Consider the following 19,263-nt stretch of genomic DNA (forward strand, 5'->3'; position numbering starts at 1 on the left):
GGTATACTTATAAGAAGACAAAGATACACAAGAGAATGCCATCTAACAACAGAGACAAACACTGGAGTGATGCAGACACAAGCCAAGGATTGATGGCCACTACAAGAAGCTAGGAAGAGGCAAAAAAAGAGTCTACTCAAAGAGACATGGCCCTTGCTGATGCCTTGGTTGGACGTCTTGCTTCTAGAACCATTAGAGAATAATTTCTGTTGTTTTAAGCCATCTAGTTTGTGTTACTTCATTATAACAGCCTTAGGAAACTGATAAAGAGGCTTTAAATCAAGGATCAACAATTTTAATTGAACTTATGGTGATCACCTCTTTAGGTACATAAATGTTGAATATTAATTCAAGTGTATACCTAAAACTAATATAATATTGTATGTTAGCTATATTTTAATTAAAAATCTTTAAAAATTAAATAAGTAAGAACAAATGAGCAGATTACATATTGGTCATGTAACTCATGCTAAGAATGTCTAGGGAAAAGAGGCCTGCCATGTACTTATTACCCTAATAAAGAGATGACCATAAGAAGCATAAAAATGTATGTTCAGGCTAGTTATAGGATTATTCTCTACAATAGTGAAAAAAAAAAAAAAAAAAAAGGAGCCAACCTAAACATTTATCACAAGGGTTCAATTAAATAAAGTATGATATATTCATTGAATTAAATAACGTGGAATTAGTTAAAATAATGTAGATCTTTGTTTACTCATGTGGAAAACTGCTCATGACTAATTAGAAAAAAAGCCAGTATAAAAATCTATCACATAATCTCATTTTTGTTTAAACATGAATATAGATATATGTGCATTACATATCTATCTATTCACATAAACTTACACATATATATAGAAGATACATACCAAAATATTAATTGGTTATATTTCTAGCTATATTTTTAAATGACCTTTGCTTCCTTTTAAGACTTCCTTACTTTTTGGAATGAACACATAAGTTTCCTTAGTCCGAAAAACACAAAGGAATTTTTAAAATGTTCATCACATTTGACTTTATACACACACAAATTTATATCCATTTATTCAAATCACATTTACCAAGTACCCATGGACTAGGTACTACGGATACATGGGTCAGTAAGATAGTACCCGCCATCCTTATGACGCTTAGTCTACTGGGAAAGCAGACACAAATAATTATACGGTTACCTCATTTGCTTCACTTTGTTGCTGTTCCTTCTTTTTTCTTCTTTTCTCTCTCTTTTTCTCATTTGTAGTTGATTTGCTTGTTTGAGACTTTCCAGTATTCTGACTTTTGCCTTTTCCAGGCTCAGAATCAGAACCACTGCCACTATCCACTTGCAACAGGGCAAAGCGAGAAGCAGTAGTGGGAACAGAACTAAGAACTGCTGAGGCCATTGCAAAGGCTTTTCTTTTAAAATACTTCTATCAAGAATAATTCCTGTGGAAGGAGAAGTAAACAGATGAGTAAACATACTCAGTAAAATTGTTCAAGATTCTAGGACAATAATATAAATTATTATATATACAAAGATACATACACATTTTTCCTGACACAGATTTAGTAATATTTGGATTCATACCCATAGTCCAACTGGCAATGACATAACTTTTTAACTTAAGTAAACAACATAAAATTATATAATAGAAAACAGAAAAATGACATATTGAAATTTCACAACTAGTGCAAGACTACCACCAATATGATATATTCATTTTTCCATATACAGTTTTCAATAATTCATGATTTTCCTCTATATTTTAAATATACTGCTGTAATATATACATCTTTTTGAAGAACATCCTAAATCAATATGGTTTAGAATAGAAAAGTATCTACGTGTTTATTCCCAACTTCCAACACAGGAAAAAAAATGTAGAAAAGGAAGAACAGTCTTATATACAAAATGCCGCCTTAAGTTTGAGTCTAGAGACTGCTTATAAATCACAGAACTGACAGCAAAATAGAGAGCCTAAATTCTCTCAACCAAAGAAAACTTTTCAGTATCATCTTCCACATCATCTTTTAGTTCACTAGCCTCAGTGCACCCTACTGTTCCAAGCATAGGTGGGAATGGTTTCATTTAGTGTTCCTTCAGCTTTTTAAGAATCTTTTAGACTTAGGATATTGAAGGTCCTCTAGTAATTTCTAACCTGAACTGCTTAGCTTTACAGATGAGGCAAGTAGCGCCTAGACTGGTTAAGTGACTTCCCTAAGGTCATTTTGCAAGTTAGTGGCAAAGTCGGACCTGAACCTAGAAATGCTTAACTTCACTCTGCAAGTACATAGAAGATTTGTAACGATTAGAAGACTAAATATCCTTTCAATGCAAAAGGAAAAAGATTTTCTTCAGAGATTGTGAAACTCAGAAATTTATTTCTATTTGTAAATGTTATCAGGTACAAAAATGAATAAAACATTAAGTTTAAAAAAAATAAATGAACACTCCAAGTACCCAGCACTAAGAGTAACAGAATGTTAACCCACCCCATGCCTCTCCCCAATAGTATCGCACCCCCCCACACACTTCCCAGTCAGGAGATAACGATCCTTATTTTTGTTACTTATTCCTTTGTTTTTCTTTATAGTTTTATGATGTCTGAGTAACAGCGCTCATGTCTAAACAAGCTAGTGTCATTTCCACAATATCCTATTGTTTATACAAGTCCACCCAATTCAGTGCGGGAGGGAGCTAAGTACAAGTGTGAACACTTGGCGGTAGGGATCATTAAGGTCCATTTGAAAGCTAACAACACACTATAGTTTGTATGTTTTCAGGAAGAAACAAAAATGAGAAGCATGTGTTCAATCTTCCATCTTAACCTAAAAATCTAGAAAATTATTTGGAAATCTTTCAATATTTTTTGTTAAACAATGAAGAAAAATCAAAACAAGAGTTCATATTTGAAGATGTCATTTAATAGTTACTAAATCAAAGTATTTTTATTATGATACCATGTTAAGACCTATTGCTTCTATGCTCAGAAATATGCAAATCCAGATAAAATACCACAACATACAGAGGTGACATCACACTGATAAATTATGACATATTTTCAGGTTTCAATTTTTTCCTGTAAGCACAAGAATTGAGTTATTACAAGGGCAAAAAAATATTACAAAAGGAAAAAAAGAAATTCCAGACTAAAAAATATTATGCAAAACATTAATTCAGCTTAAACTTCAACGTGCCACGTTAAAATCCTATAAGTTTTAGTTGCTTTGAACACCTTAGGTACAATAACCCAACGAAGTTGTTCAACAACCACTACTATATTTAACTGTTGGGACTATAAATTGCTTGTGGCAGCCATTCACAAAATATTCACCTCCCCTTCCTGAAGCAGAATTATGTATCACTCTGCTACCGAATGCAGGCATGACCATGTGACTGACTGGCCAGTGAAATGTAAGCTTTAAAAAGCTTTAAAAGCGGGAACACAGTTCACCACGTTCTCTTTTCCCTGCCTCTGTGACTGTAGAAGCATATGTTGACATGGTGTCTCCATCAGTCAGCTTTGATGGAGTCTGAAACCACAATAAACAAAGTCTCCTTACTAACCTGGGATGGATATGTTGCTTGAGCAAGAAAGCAACTTTGCTGCTTTATGCTGCTGAGATTTCCAGGTTGTTACTGCAGTATAACCTAGCCTTACTATGACTGTTATTTTTCTTTCTGTGGCATAGGGCAGAGCTTTCTTACCAGTGTACCCTCAGATAGTTTCCCTTAGTCCTTGGAGCAGCCAAGAAAACCCTGGAGAATTCCAGACTCTGAGCCAGTCACCACCAGACACAAGCAGCCTCCCCCAAGGACAATTGCTGCACATGCTGCTCTGTAGTTATTTGTCAACTGTGACAAGAGAAGTGTTCAAGCCCCTGGAAAGCTCCTTTATTAGACAGCTGCAGAATGCACTGCTGCCCATCATGGTACATAGCCCCATGTAACTGTTGGAAGAATTTGTGTTCTAGGTGCCCAAAACACAAGGTATGCAGTATAGGGAGCAGCAGCTGCTGTCAGGAGTAGGGAAGCACAAATTCTAGTGAGCAGGGTTCCAAGCAATGGCCTGAAATCTCTATATTCACAAATAGCAGACATTTCCCCCTACTGGCCAGTGACACTCCTTTCTTATGGCATAAAATCAAGCTGTAAGGTGACTGCTCAAACAATGCATATGCTTTCTGCAAATCAGACCTTCATTATTATTTTAAATGCTTGAAGTCAAAAAGTCCAACTGAATTTGAACTCTTCATTTTATAAGAAATTTTGTATTACATTTTCGATGAGAAAAGGCTTTAGATTCTTTAAAATAATTTCAACTGTTATAAATTATTGATTGGTTATACAACAAAAATGGTTTTGATTTTTACTACCTACTCATTTCCAAACAAAATTTCAATGGAAATTCAATTAGAAGAAAGATTTTAAAAGTCTGGATCAGGAACTGTATATTCTTATTTCATGGATAAATTTCATTTAAAATTTCAGGTTCATGAAAGCAAGCACAGTCTTCTCACTACAAATCCTGAAAAGATTCTGAAGTTTTCTATAAATTCAACAGTTAGTATCTTTCCTAATATACTTTCCTAATAATTATACAAATGTATTTTGTTTTACCTATCCTAATCATTTACTATAAAGAAAATGTAACACTTTTTGCCCACCCAGTTCTATACAGACACCATAGCTCTCCTTCCCAGTTTGGAGACAATGAGATGCCTCTGGTTCTTTATGTTAGTAACGCAGAAGTCACGTGGCAAAAAAGCACTAGTACAAGACTGCTGACCTGGAGCAAGACAGCCTGGTCAACTTGCTGCTTACTGTGAGCCCCTGAGCAAGTACTTGACCTCTCAGCTTCCTCGTCAGTAAAGGTGGGACAAGAACGCCTAGCTCACTGAGTAGTTGTGAAGATTAAAAAGTTATTAGGTTGGTGCAAAAGTAATTTCGGTTTAAAAGGTTAAAAATAGTTGCAAAAACAGAAATTACTTTTGTACCAACCTAATAATAACGAAGTGTTTAGAACAGTAGCCAGTACAGCAGGAATACTCAAATATAAACATCTACTGGTGTTCTTACTGTGATTAAAATATGTCTTGAAGTCCTACAAGATATAGGAGAACTGGCACAAACTATTTAAAAATTAGGCTAAGCACATCTGACTTCATTGCAAAAAGTGTTTTGAAACTTAAATCAACACCTGGCCCTTCTAAAAGCTAAGGTTTTTTAATCTTTGATACGAAAGGAAAGAGTTGTTAGGCATTTAGAAGCAGTAGTAGAGCAAGGAGCCACTGAAAAGAGTCAAAGGCCTAAAGATTATACCTAATATACTACAGAAGGAAAACACCAATTTACCTGAAACCCAAGAATCACAGTAAGCTCTACATCTTAAACAATGGGCACACAAATGTTTCCTGAATGAATGAAAATAATAAAAGACAGAAAAACAAAGTGAAAAGAAAGCACTAGAAACAATACTGTTAAACTGAGAAAAGAGTCAATGATAAACACTCAAAATACAAAATCATTATTTTTCCGAGGAGGCAGCTACCATATATGCTACACACCAGCAACCCATGTATTAAAATACTTTTTTACCTTATGAAAGGGTAGAATGGACAGGGGCAAATGCTCACCTATAATGATCCCTTGTTTGGTTTGGAGTAGAAGTACAAAAAAGGAAAACAGGACAGTGGCAGCTACTTATACTATACTTTATGTAATAGTAAATATTGAAGAATAGCTCTACTTATCAGCTGAGGGAGTAATGATATGGGATAACTGGAAGGGTTCAATTATCTTAGCTAGGTGCTGTACATGAAAACATCCAACATATCATCTAGCTCAATAGCCTTGAGAGAAATCTATACAACTTGTCAAACGGTACACTAACCAATACTTCAGAAGTGGAGGAAGGGGGAAATGTAAATTTTAAATGAAGGAAGAGAATAAAAATACAAAAATAATCCCCAATCTGTAAATATGTGTATTATTTGTATACAAACCAAAACAAAGAAAATGTATGGGACTATTCTTTATGCTTATTTTCCTTTCTATAGTTTTCACTATTTCCTCAAATATTCTATAATGACCATATTTTTTCTATAAGAAAAAAATCTCATCTTGAAAAAGGCAAATGGTCATCTATACTTAAAGGGTAAGCATGATGCAATCAATGTAATATTGATTTTTTTTTCCTGCCCTGTATCAAATTTAGAAAGGGCAACTACAGGTCAGAATTGACAATGACGTCTTTGGTTCTTTATGTTAGTGATGCAGAAGATAAATGACAGAGAGCAACTGCCAAAGACTGATTATGTTGCATGTTTTTAAGAGAATATTAGCTTCATTAACAAATTTTTCAGAATTTGCAAAAGAATACTCATGTTATACAATCCAGGAATTCATTTAACTTTCTTTGAAAACCCTGAAGAGAAAAAGGAGTAACTAGGCAGACCATGAAAACAGAAGGCTTCTTAAAGATATTATTTCCGTGTACGGCTCGGGTTAGTATTCTTTCCTTCAATCTTGTGTCCTAAACTTTGGAATCTCCATCTACAGTCATATTGAAGAGATATTACGATAAATACATTGAAATAGAGCTCTTCTCCTTCTTCCTACTATTTTCCCTTTCTTTCTCTCTCTCACAGTCTTTAAAATCTCCAACATTTATATACACTTAAATGATATGGACTTAATGAAGGTATACAATGCAAAAAATTAAGTATAGTGAACATCCACTAGGCTACCCACATTGGTCAGATTCTGAATATGGTGGCTAGAGTTATATATTAAACTGACATTTACATATTACTAAAATATTACACAAATTCGGTTTTTAGTCCTGAAAGCTAATGATTACTTCATTTGTTCCACTCTTCCCCTTGAGTCTCCTTTTAAAAATAATTTAAAGTCTAAGTTAAGTAGTTGAAGGAAGGCAAAAGAAAATTCACAAGATAATTAAAAAACAAATGATTCAGGTCAAAATGCACAAGAAATACAAATAAGTTCACAAATATAAATACATAGGTAGCTCATCACTTATAAGTGTAATAGTCTATAATTTCTTAATGATTTCCATTAGTAAAAACTATTAATTCTTCTACACTTGACATCTCAGCAATGTCAAATTATAGTGAAGTCTCCATTTTATATATACTCAAATCACCAATTATTTGACATTAAATATTATAGCATATTTAGGGCTTTTTATAACTGTTCTTCCTCAGATTTTGCTCCAGGAAAACAAACTACCTAAAATTTCCTGAACACATGTTTAGTTTTACTTGTTCGTATCTTTCTGCTATTCCCTTTGCCTAAAATGCTCTCCATCTCTTCCACTTAAAACTTGTATTCATTCTTCAAAATCCTGCTTAGGTGCTAGCATCTCTATGAAGCTTTCTCTGACCTGCCCCTTGAATGAGTCATTCCTTCCTCTGTAATATTTCTGTACTTTATATTCACTTTTATCAGTCAATGGATTTAGTTAAAATTATCTGTTTACTGCTGTGCCTAGCCCCCTACAATCCTGATTTCAACATCCTGAAAGGAAAGGTCCTCTTCTTTCTATCCCTAACAAATACCCCAGAACCTGGTACACAAAAGATAAATTTACTGAATTTGGATTTTAAAAAAATATTTACATTCCCAAAGTACAAAGCTATACATACATTGAAAGATGTGCTCTAAAATAGAATGTAGAGAAAAAGAAAACGCAAAACGCACTACAAATAATCCCTAATTCCCATAATGCAAATGTGAATTCAAGATTATTAGCAGTTCAAAGTTGTTTCATTATAAATGCCATTCTACCAACTGATTATCACCACAACTAATTTTGTTTAGGAAAACATAATTGGTATTACAGTTGATTGAAAGGATTTAGGCTACATCTGATGCTTAAAGTAAACTACTTCTAAAAATGAATAGCCTAAACTGCCAGCAGCAGGACTTCAAAATGGCTGGTACTATTGGTCTCCTCTACCAAAGTTCTGAGGACCACTGCCACTATGATCTCATCCCTCTAGACTATGACTTCTCTAGATGGTAGCTGTGGCCAGACCTCAGTCCTGAAAACCACAATTAGGGCACTTCAAAACTGATATATGTATAAAATCCTCAATCAAGGACAACTAAGTTTATTCCATTTTATAAAATGAATGACAGTCATCTTCTATTAACACTATTAACCAGTTAGTCCAATAAAAAAATAAATACAATAAAGATGCCAATTAGTGTGGTCTTGCTCAAATGTAACTTACATTTAAAAAATGGCATCAAATGAAATGGCACTGAGCATCAGTGATTTAATACCTGGTGAAATTTAAAAAATTGTATTACTTCATGTTCTGTTCCTCATATAACACAACTAAACAATATTTTTCACTTTAGCTTCTTAAAAATCAAGGTTCACAACCAACAAGTGTCAAATGTGTACCAAAATATTGCTCCCAACACAATTTGTGCAAACAAATCACATAAACTTAATGGGTTTGCTTTAATTCCCTTTTTTCTTCATAAATACTGCCTCCTGTCTCCAATCAGAAGCGCCTAATTTTCCATGGGTTGAACAATCTAAGCAAAAAAATACAAGCAGGTACTGAGTAAGGACCTAAGGGATTCTCCCCCTGAATAAACCACATGTATATTCATTTGCCCCGGTGTTCTTTTAGTCAACTTCTAGGTTCTTAGCTTTTGGTCCACAGACTGAAGTCACTCTTTGGTACCTTATAGATAAGTTTGTTGAAATCATTTATGACAATTAAGAATATCTTCCTTTGATTAGGTTTGACTAATACCAACTATAGTGTTATAAACCTGTTGAGGGGAAAAACCTATATTTTCATAGATCAAAGATTTTTAATACTTTAGTTTTCCATAAAGTTTCTCTAATATTCCTCGAGCTGCAGTCAACTTTATTAAACTGATGATTCGGGTTACAGCCAAAAGTACATTTACTACATAAATAGAAAATACTGAATGGTGTAGAAAAAGAATTCACTGGCTTTTCAGTAAAAGAAAGACGATTTTTCATTAGTGCTTCTAATGAAAGCTGCAGCATCTACTTAACTGTAAAATATGGTTAAGAATTAAAAATCTAAAAGAACCTGGAAAGAAAAGACAATTTAATAGGCCATTTTACTCACTACTGTTTCATATCTAGTAAGCACCCTAAGTGCTAGAGATCTAACAAAATTCTGATAGACTGCTTGTTCCAAATAACAGCAAAAAACAAGCAAACAAAACAAAATTAAAAAGCCCCATTTACTTTTCAATAGCTCGCGGGGAGGAGGAAGGAGCACATTATTCAAAAAGTAATTAACTATACCTCATTCACGAATGAAAGCCAAATTTCACCCATAGGCTGTTAACCGATGCTCCAAAACTTATTCGCACAAAGTACATAGAGAAAGAAACAGGGCTGGGCGAGACCTAACTCGAGCAAAGAAGCAGCTACAGAACCTGAAAGGGAGAAAACAGCGAGTCAGGTCGTCGCTCCAGAAATTTCCGAGCGCCAGGCTCCCCAGGAGGGAACGCGGATGCCCACGACGGGGAGGGGGCGGCGGCACCTGTCACTCGGCGGCCCCGCGACCGCGATAACCCCCGACCCCGGCGAGGTCTCAGGAGACGCAGCCACGGCCCCGATGCCAGGGCCTGGGGTCTGCGCAGGACGCTCTCCGCCGGCCCCGAGCCGTGTGCCGAGCTTCGGGGCCGCGGCCCTTCCCGAGGAGCGGCCCTCCCGCGCCCTCTGCCCGGCGGCTCCGGCCAGCCGGGCCCATCGCCTCAGGCCGAGTCCCCAAACGCCGAATCCCGGGCGCACGGAACGGCACAGCCGAGCCGCCACTACTACCTCAGGGGCGCCGGAGCGGACCTCCGCGAGACGGGCCCGCCCTCTGCGTACTCACCGAGCCTCCGGGCCGCCGGCTCGGCCCTCCTTTCCCTCTTACCCCGCCGCCGCTCCTGCGGCTCCCTGGGCGGCCGCACTAGGCGTTGGGACTGTGCTGGGTCAAGGGGCGGAGGTGGGCTCGCGTCCGACTGGGGTCGCGCGGCGGCCTCGCGAGCAGGCAGGCACTAACGGGCCCCGGGGCGCCGGGCCAGGCGAACCGCGGCGGGGAGCACGGCTGCAGGCTGCGGTGAGGGGCGGGGAGAGCGCGGCTGTGAGCCGAGGGCGGGAGGGAAGTCCCGGCGGCGGGGGCAGCGTGAGAGCCGCTGGGCGGGGCAGGGGCGGGGCCTGGCGCTCTAGCCGGCGCGCGCGGGGGTTTGTTTATTTTCTCGGTTGGTTGCGGCGCTGGCGCGTGGGTAGAGGTTCGCGGCTGACGTTAGCGCCCCGAGGTGGGGGAGAGGACTAGAACCACCTGCTGGAGAAGGGGAGCTACGGGGGCCCGGCAGGATCCAAACGTCTCATGTAGGCGGTGGCGCCGCAGTTTTCGGGGTTACCGGGAAAAGAAGGGCTTTCCCAGAGAGGGTGGAACGAGGGAGGCCTCCCGAGAGAATTGGGCTCCAGGCCATTCCCCTGCAGTTCGGTGGCTTCACCTGCATCACGGAGAGCAGTTGGAGGGCCCTGGAGAGGAAAGGGGCCGTGGGACCTGGTGGCCCGAGTTCCCAGCCACTCTGGGCTCGATCTCCAGTTAGTGAAGTAGCAATGGTCCTGCAAACCAAGCTTTGAGTAGCAAGACCGCATCAGATCTTTGTAAGGAACTTGCTCATTTTCTCTGTAGCGTTAACATGACACTTTCACGTTATCGCTCTTGGTGCTATATCAGGTAGTAATAGTCTCATTTTACAAGCCAAGTGACTTACCCAAAGCCTCACAGCTACTAAATAGAGCCGGAATCCAGCTATACTGACTTCAAATTCTGTGCTGCTTACCATTACATCATATTATCTCACTAAATCACTTTGATTCAGCTAGTAGGAGACACACATCCTTATGGGTAAGATGCTACAGAGGGGAGTTGAGGGTGTCATTCTTGCCTTCAGAGGGTAAGGAAAAAGCAAAGATAAAACAATAATAAAGGACAAACCATGATCAAAGAACTTATCTGTCTGGGGAATCGTGAAAGGAGGCAATATGGAGAAGGCATTTGGGATTGACTGTCAATAAGATGGGGAAGGTTTTGCAGCAGTACTGGATAGCTTGAGGACATATAGTGAATCAATGATAGCCGTGTGCAGGAAAAAGCAAATGGTAAGGCTCTAGGGCATATTGAGCAGTGGCAGTGACAAAGGAGAATGGGGCCTAAAATATCAAGTGGAAGAATTTGTGTTTAATTCAGTATTTTTAGTTTTTGTGCTTTAAAAGTTTGGGGGAAGCACAGCTTTTCTTTGATCTCGCTGTGAATGGACACAAATTAGAGGTGGTAAAACTGCCAGACAGACCTGCAATATAATGAGTCTGAATTAAAGGTAGGGCAGGAGAAATTTAAAAGCATGGTTTAAAGATGATGTGGAAGCAGAATCTACAGAATTTGATAATTAATTAATTAATTGGATTTACAGCAAGAAGGGCTAGCATGAGCACATATATGAAGGAGGAGGGAGAGAAAAATCAAAGATAGTGGAGGTTTTGAGTTTGTAGATAAGTATAGAAGATAGAAAAGACAGGAGTAGAAACTGCTTTTTGAGAAACCATTAGATTTGGACATTTTGAAGTTTTGTAAGGTTGTCCAGACAGCCTGATAGAGGTGGACACTAAGAAGTTAGACATAAAGGTTTTGAAATATGGGAAAGAGAATTGAACTAGAAAATAGCCTGGGAAGTTATCAACCTAGCAGTGATAACTTCCTTGAGAGACAAGAAGAAAACAAAGGACAGAATATGCAGAACATCTTCTTTAGAACCTTGCTACTCAAAGTGTAGTCAATAGCCCAGTAGTACTGGAATCACCAGGGAGTTTGTCAGGAAGGTGAAATCTCAGCCCTGCCCACTGCAGACTTGCCGAATCAGCATCTTCAACTTAACAAGAACCCCAACTGATTTGTATCACATTAAAGTCTGAGAAGCTCTGACCTACATGAGAGAAAAAATAAAGGGATCTAATCTAGACAAGAGAAGCCAGCAAAGAGGGAGGAGGAAGTAGGAGAACCAAGGCAATGCAAAATCTCCAAAGCAAGGTAAATTGGAGTTGCACAAAGGCAGGGGTAGGAAGGAGCGTACATCAACAATATCCAGAACCACAGAGATTGAAAAACACAAGGAAGGAAGGTATGTTTGAATTTTGAGATTAGGTGGTGTGGTCATTATGACCATGTTGTTCTAACTGAAAGCTTGGAAACTGCCCCTTTGTGATCAGGGACAGCCTAGGAATCTAATCCCCGTCAGTCCCCACGAATACAGGACATATTGAAGTAGGGTTGTGGACTTGATAGAAGGACAAAGTAGAAATTCTTTTCTAGTTGCTTCTATTTTCTCAGTGAAATAAGAAGATCGTTTTGGGAGATTGCTACTTGTCCATCACAATTTATTCTCCCCTTCTTCCTGGGCACACAGATCATTTTCCTCAGCCTCTCTTTCAGTTAGGTATAGTCAAGTCTTAAGTTGTTGCTAGTGGAATGTAAGCAGCAATGATGCCTGCCACTGGCAGGCCAGAGTTCTTGCTTCACATGTTTTTCCTTTCTGCCAGCTAGAGTACGCAGACGACTACGAGAGTCACAAGAAAGAAAGCACCTGGATGGAGGGCAGCCCACTGACCTGAAACACCCACTCTGGATTATTATGTGAGCAAGATATAAATTTATATTGTGTGGGAGCCGTAACATTTGGGGGTTTATTTGTTATAGAAATTTAGCCTACTCTAGCTAAAATAGTCATTAACTGAAAGTAAGGAGGGTAAGTTTGAGAGGGGGGAGGAGAGAGGAAGAGAGGTGAAATGGTAGTCTATGGGTATGGGAGAGGGAATTGACTAGGGAAACATAATAAGGTTTTCAGGCACTAAGGGCCCACCTGTGAGTGGTCATGAATTTATAGTGAGATCAGTGAATATGGTTGTGCATTTTTCTCCAGCCATATTCAGTTGTTTATGTACAGGCACTGAGTAGGCAGTTTTGGATTAACCAGGACTGAGATTTGGCCAGGCAAAAATGATGGGAAGAGACGGGAAAAGTAGTTGGGGGTAAAAGCAAAGGAGGCATTATAATTTCAGACATGGTAAGAAGTAAGGCTCTGAGAGGGCTGATGAACTGTGAAAATGTGATAGGATGAATAGATTGGTCTTTCTGATCGGGTTGAAGAATTGTTGGAGTTAAGGTACTATAAGAATGACCTGAAAAGATAAGAGATGGGTTGGAGTGTAGGAGGCTTGAAATTAAAATCAGAAGATCTGTAGTTGTCAGTGATGTCAAGGTAGGGAATGATCATGAGTGGGGAGCTGAGACAGCAGATGCACAAGATCATCTGAAGAATTGTGGTTAAGGAATTGAGAGGCAGTAAGTGTTTGAAAGGGAGATTAGAGATAGAGATGATAGATAGAGAGATAGAGAGATAGATTATATATATATATATATATATATATATATATATATATATATATATATATAGAGAGAGAGAGAGAGAGAGAGAGAGAGAGAGAGAGAGAGACAGTGAGATAGAGAGATAGAGACACACAAAGGGTTGTCCACAGGAATGATCATGTTGGAGTTGTGAGTAGCCATTAAGTGAGTGATAATGAGCCTGGTACTAAAATCTTCAAAGAATGAGGGGTTGAACTCTCTGAATTAGGGTGTTTAAGGCCATCAATTATTTAATATGTTCAATTCTTGCAGATAAGAGTTTTCACTTAAACAGGCGCTTTAAAATTTTACTAATGTGGGATTTCTAGTTGCTTCTCTTTGACCTCTCAGATTACAGGTTTCTTTAAGAGTAACAGCTTTCTTTAAGAGGAAATGCCCATCTGTCTGTATTGTAAAACAAACACATGCCAAGCTTCCCAGTTTAAATGACTATGCTTTAAAATGTGTCATAGACTACTCTGTTCTACCTCCAAAATATATCCTCAAATAACTGCATCAAAAGTGATGCTAGCTTTGCCATATCAAATAATGCACTGTAAATGTTCAAAATTGACATGAGAAATCTCAGGTATAACTTAATAAATAGGGATTGACTACAGACTGGGCAAATTAAAAATAACAAGATTACCTTTAGTTTAGAAAATGATGTACCATGTTTTCTAGCATAGGGGCTAGACAACTAGGGGTTGAATCAAAGCACCCATCTCATGGGGTTATTGTGAGGATAAAATATGTAATAAATATAATACATGCAAGCATTTAAAAGACCACTTAGCACATATAAGCACTCCAAGTTAGCTACAGTTATTCTATTATTGTACTAATATCTAATTCTTATGAAATTCCCTGTAACAATATTTGGACTTTTCCTACTTAGAAAATATGCTCATTGTATCTGTACTTACTAAGACCTAATAGTAAGGAGACTCTGGTTAAACATGGCACATTGAACACACGTTTTTCTCCACTCGCTCCACATCCCTCACTAAAATGACACTGACAGAATAAAAAAGATAAAAACCCATAAAGATAAAACAAACAGGAAAAGAGATCCCTGCTGAAGAAGAATGTCGAGAAAACTTAGGAACATGGAAAGTAGATGGATGTGTGATAACTGACTTACCAAAACTGAGAAATTCAATACCTAAGCTTTTGGAAGGGGTAGAGCCAGCCAGAGTGAACCTGTTCACATCACAGACCCCGGAAAGGCTCTGAAATTAGAGCTGCCACACACCTCTGAAAGCAGAAGTAGAGTGGGGCTGCAAACCAGAATTCATTATGAAAGCTTTATAAGGAACTGTGGGATTCTTTCTTCCCCTAATCCCTACTCCATTCCATGCTGCCTTAACTCAGCAGAAGATGGGCAGTTTACTTTCTGGAGCGGTGGACTCAGAGCTCCTCTGGACACCAGGCAGAGCTGAGGACAGGGAGATGACTCACACTCCACAGAAAAGCAGAATTAAATGAAGTTGTCTATGTTATAAGACATATCCCCCCAGCTTCGTTCCCAAATTCAGATTTAGAATGCTGGGATCCTGTAAGGAAATACGGTGCTTTCTCTTAGAGCAGGGGTATCCAAACTGCAGCCCACGGGCCAACTGCGGCCCGCAATCCATTTTTAATTGGCCTGCTGCAAATTCCAAAAATATATTTAGTTTACTTAAATAAACCAGGTGAGGCAATACGTACTTCACCTCGAGTGAGTGGCCCAGCTGTTTGTGTATTTTACCGCATATGGCCCTTGGTGATAAACATTGAAAAAAGTTTGGACAACCGTCTTAGAGGAAAATCAGCTGGTACAAAAGAAAAGGCCTACAAATAATGACTTTGAGGGTTCTATAATGGAGAATGTAGTTTGTCACCTAGCTCTTTACAGTGAAGCCCAACACTAGGCTCTAATTAACTTTTTATCATCTTTCTTTTTTATTTTTATCAAATTTATTGGGGTGGCATTGGTTAGTAAAATTATATAGGTTTCAAGTGTACAATTCTGTAATACACCATCTATATATTGCATTGTGTTCACCACCCAGTCAGTTCTCTTTCCATCACCATATATTTGACCCCCTTTACCCTCCTCTACCACCACCACCCCTCCAACCTTACCCTCTGGTAACCACTAAACTATTATCTGTCTATGAGTTTTTGAGTGTTTGTTTGTCTTGTTTGTTGCTTTGTTTTATATCCCACACATGAGTAAAATCATATGGATCTTGACTTTTTCTGTCTGACATATTTCCCTTAGTATGATAATCTCAAGCTCCATCGATATTGTCGCAAATGGCAGTATTTCATCTCTTATGGCCGAGTAATATTCCATTGTATATATGTACCACATTTTCTTTACCCAGTCATCTATCAAAGGACATTTCAGTTGTTTCCATGACTTCGCCACCATGAATTATGCTGCAATGAACATAGGGGTACATATGCATAGATCTTTACGGATCTACGTTTTCAGATTTTTTGAGTAGATACCCAGGAGAGGGACTTCTGGGTCATATGGTAGTTCTGTTCTTAACTTTGTGAGGAACCTCTATACTGTTTTCCATAGTGAAATTTACATTCCCACCAGCAGTTTATAAGGGTTTATCTCCAACACTTATTATTTCTTGTCTTGTTGATAATAGCCATTCTAACAGGTGTGAGGTGGTATCTCATTGTGGTTTTGATTTTCATTTCCCTAACAGCTTGTGAAGTTGAGCATTTGTTCATGTATCTGTTGGCTGTTTATATGTCTTCTCAGGAGAAGTGTCTGTTCAGGTCCTCTGCCCATTTTTTAATTAGATTATTTTTGTTGTTGAGTTGTATGCATTTTTTAATATATTTTGGATATTAGCTCCTTATTGGAGGTATTGTTTGCAAAGGTCTTCTCCCGTTCAGTTAGTTTTGTCTTTGTTTTGTTAATGGTTTCTTTTGCGGTAAAGAAGCTTTGTAATTTGATATAGTCCCATTCATTCATTTTTGCTTTTACTTCCCTTGCCTTTGAGGTCAAATTCATAAAATCCTCTCTAAACCCAAGGTCCACAAGTTTAGTACTTATGCTTTCTTCTGTGGAATTTATTGTTTCAGGTCTTATATTTAGGTCTTTGATCCATTTTGAATTAATTTAGGTAAATGGTGACAGATAGCAATCTACTTCCATTCTTTTGTATGTGGCTTTCCAATTTTTCCAGCACCATTTATTGAAGAGGATTTCTTTTCTCCATTATGTTTTTGGCTCCTTTGTCTCAAATTGTCTGCCCATATATATGTGGGTTTATTTCTGGCTTTTCAATTCTGTTCCATTGGTCTATTTTTTTCTGCCAATACTATACTATTTTGATTACTGTCACATTGTAGTATAATTTGAAGTCAGGGTGTGATACCTCCAGCCTTGTTCTTTTCTTTCAGGATTGCTTTGGCTATTCAGGGTCTTTTTTTTATTCCATACAAAGCTGATGATTTTTTGTTACATTTCTTTAAAAAATGCCATTGGGATTTTTATCATCTCATTCTTAAATGTGAGTGAATAGTCAAGGAGCTCCAGATATTTAAAGAAACCCTCTTAAATGAAAGAGCCCCTAATGAACAAACAGAAGAGAGAGGGAAGGAAGGAAGGAAGGAAAGAAAGAAGGAAGAAGGAAGGGAGGGAGGGAGGAAGGGAGGAAATATGGAGAAGAAATAAAGAAAAGAAACCAAGTAGAGCCAACGCAGGGAGCAGAAAAAGATGTCAAAATGATAAAAACTCTCAAAAGTTTTAACTCACATATGCTCAGGATTACTGGAGGGAGGTATTCCACCAAAATAAGGGTTTAAACCAAGAAACAGAAACACATAGGGCCTGGTAAACAGGAGCTCCAACAAAGAAGAAAACAAAGAGAATTCCTGGGATCTAGGTGAAGGGAAATTCCAGGACAACTGTGTAGCGGGCCTGCAGAGCAACCAGTCCATTCTGACAGGAGGATGGAGGGCTCCAGAGGGCATGTCCCCAGGGGGGAAAAATGGGACCTGATTGATAAGCTAATAATATGTTTGAACCTCATGAACAAAACTTCACAGGTCCAGTGGAACATAAAGATGATGAAATGGTGATAAGTATAAGAGTAAACTAAGCAATCCAAGAAAGAGGAGATTATAAACTCCAGGGAAAACAAAGTATCTGTGGTGGACTGTATGGCTGTTTAAGAATATTTTGTTACCTCCCTGAAAGAGAATTATACTTCCCTGCCCTATTGATGTCAGACCTGGCAGTATGAATTACAGTGACCAATGACGTAGGGAGCACAAGTGAATGTGGCACTTCCAGGCAGAAGCTATAGGAGCCATGTCTCTGCTCCTGCTGCGAGATGGGCACTGTTCAGATAGAGGCTGCCCCTGGCCATCTGAGTCCTGAGTGAAGACACCATGAAGCGGAATTGCAGCTGACCTGCCATTGGACATGCAGTGTGAATGAAAAGTAAACCTTTATTGCTGTAGGCTGCTGAGGTTTTTGTGGTCATTTCTTAATGCAGCATAATTAATCACTCCTAACGGATACAACACGGGATGCTGTGGATAATATGTAATAGGCATTAAAATATATGTAATAAAACTGAACAACATGATATAAATATATTGGGAAATTAGTAAATGGCATAAAATGACAACAACTGAAAAACTAAGACATGGCAGTAAAAATGTGCTGTTTAGAAATGTAGAATAGCAGAACATCGACTTTCCTTTGGGAAGCAGGCATCAGAGTTACGACACATGGAGAACGGCCTTCTGTTTATTATGAGCCTTGTAGTAATCAGATTCTTAAACTATATATATCATCACTTTGAAAAAAATTAAAATTGCATATCTTTAAAAAAATTAATGGTGAGAGGACAGAAAGTTGTAGTAGTTTTTAATTCAGCCAACTTAATAGACTGACCATTAATCATCCCTCACTAATATTAAGATGTAAGTAGAACTAATTCTTGACTAGTTCTTTAAAAATACCTTTTTGAAGAAAATTGAATAAATCAAAGCTAAACTTTTTCATTCTACCTTCACACTGTCCACTGCAAAATAGAAATGTTAATGTTGCTTTTTTAATATTTTGACTCAGCTACTTCCTTTCCTTGCCCTGATTGTGGTATTATTTATAGTATCATAATATTACTATTTATATGAAGTCAAGTGTCACTAACTTAAATTTGAAAAATGACTTACGTGAATATGGAATTATGTTATGAAAGGCTATTTTATACTTTCAAAAATAATTGTTTTTAAAATACCCTCTCACACTAGACCAAAAAAAAAATGTATTTTCTTCAGGAGCTTTGCAGTGATTAAAATCGATGTTACATATAGATAAATAGAAATGCATATAGATATAGATAATATCTATAAATTATTTGCAAATAATTATTTCTATTTGATGGGTTTTCCACTCTTTTCTGGTGTTTTGTACATCATTTGTACTACTGTGCCTAAAGAAAAAGAATTTGGGACAGCAAAAGTACACCAGTCCAATTGCTATATAAATTGTACAGACTAAATGCAGCAGGCTCGCTGTAGTCTTTGGATTCTTTAGGGTGGCCCCTTCGTGATCTGAGCCACCTTCCTATGCTCGTCTCCCGCCGTCCCTTACACCCAGCACTAATTCAGTCATTCAGCAGATACTTATTTGGAGTCCCCAATGTACTAAGCCTATTACTAAACTGCTGTAGTTCCCTGAATATATGATGTTATCGTCCAGTTCTTAGCCTTTGCAATGGGTTTTCTTGATCTAAAATGCTATTCCTTTTATTCCTATATCTTTGAAAG

At 38.2% G+C, this 19,263-nt stretch overlaps 1 protein-coding gene across 5 annotated transcripts in view; it reads right to left on the reverse strand.

Annotated features, from left to right (window-relative positions):
• The window catches only part of GKAP1 (G kinase anchoring protein 1), a 63,439-nt gene extending 53,207 nt beyond the window's left edge, over window positions 1–10,232 (reverse strand). The window contains exons 1-3 of one of the 5 annotated variants that reach the window (XM_019750114.2): window positions 9,886–10,227; window positions 9,309–9,442; window positions 1,173–1,425 (exon numbers count right to left, since the gene is read on the reverse strand). In XM_019750114.2, the coding sequence (XP_019605673.1) occupies window positions 1,173–1,382 (210 nt within the window). In that variant the 5' untranslated portion in view covers window positions 1,383–1,425; window positions 9,309–9,442; window positions 9,886–10,227. Of the gene's footprint in view, window positions 1–1,172; window positions 1,426–9,308; window positions 9,443–9,885 lie in introns of all 5 variants that reach the window. The other 4 variants (XM_019750112.2, XM_019750117.2, XM_019750116.2 and 1 more) reach the window with 4 other exon arrangements.
• Between the last annotated feature and the right edge of the window lie 9,031 nt (window positions 10,233–19,263).

This window comes from Rhinolophus sinicus, linkage group LG04 (genome assembly GCF_036562045.2).
Source record: "Rhinolophus sinicus isolate RSC01 linkage group LG04, ASM3656204v1, whole genome shotgun sequence".
NCBI lineage: Eukaryota > Metazoa > Chordata > Mammalia > Chiroptera > Rhinolophidae > Rhinolophus > Rhinolophus sinicus.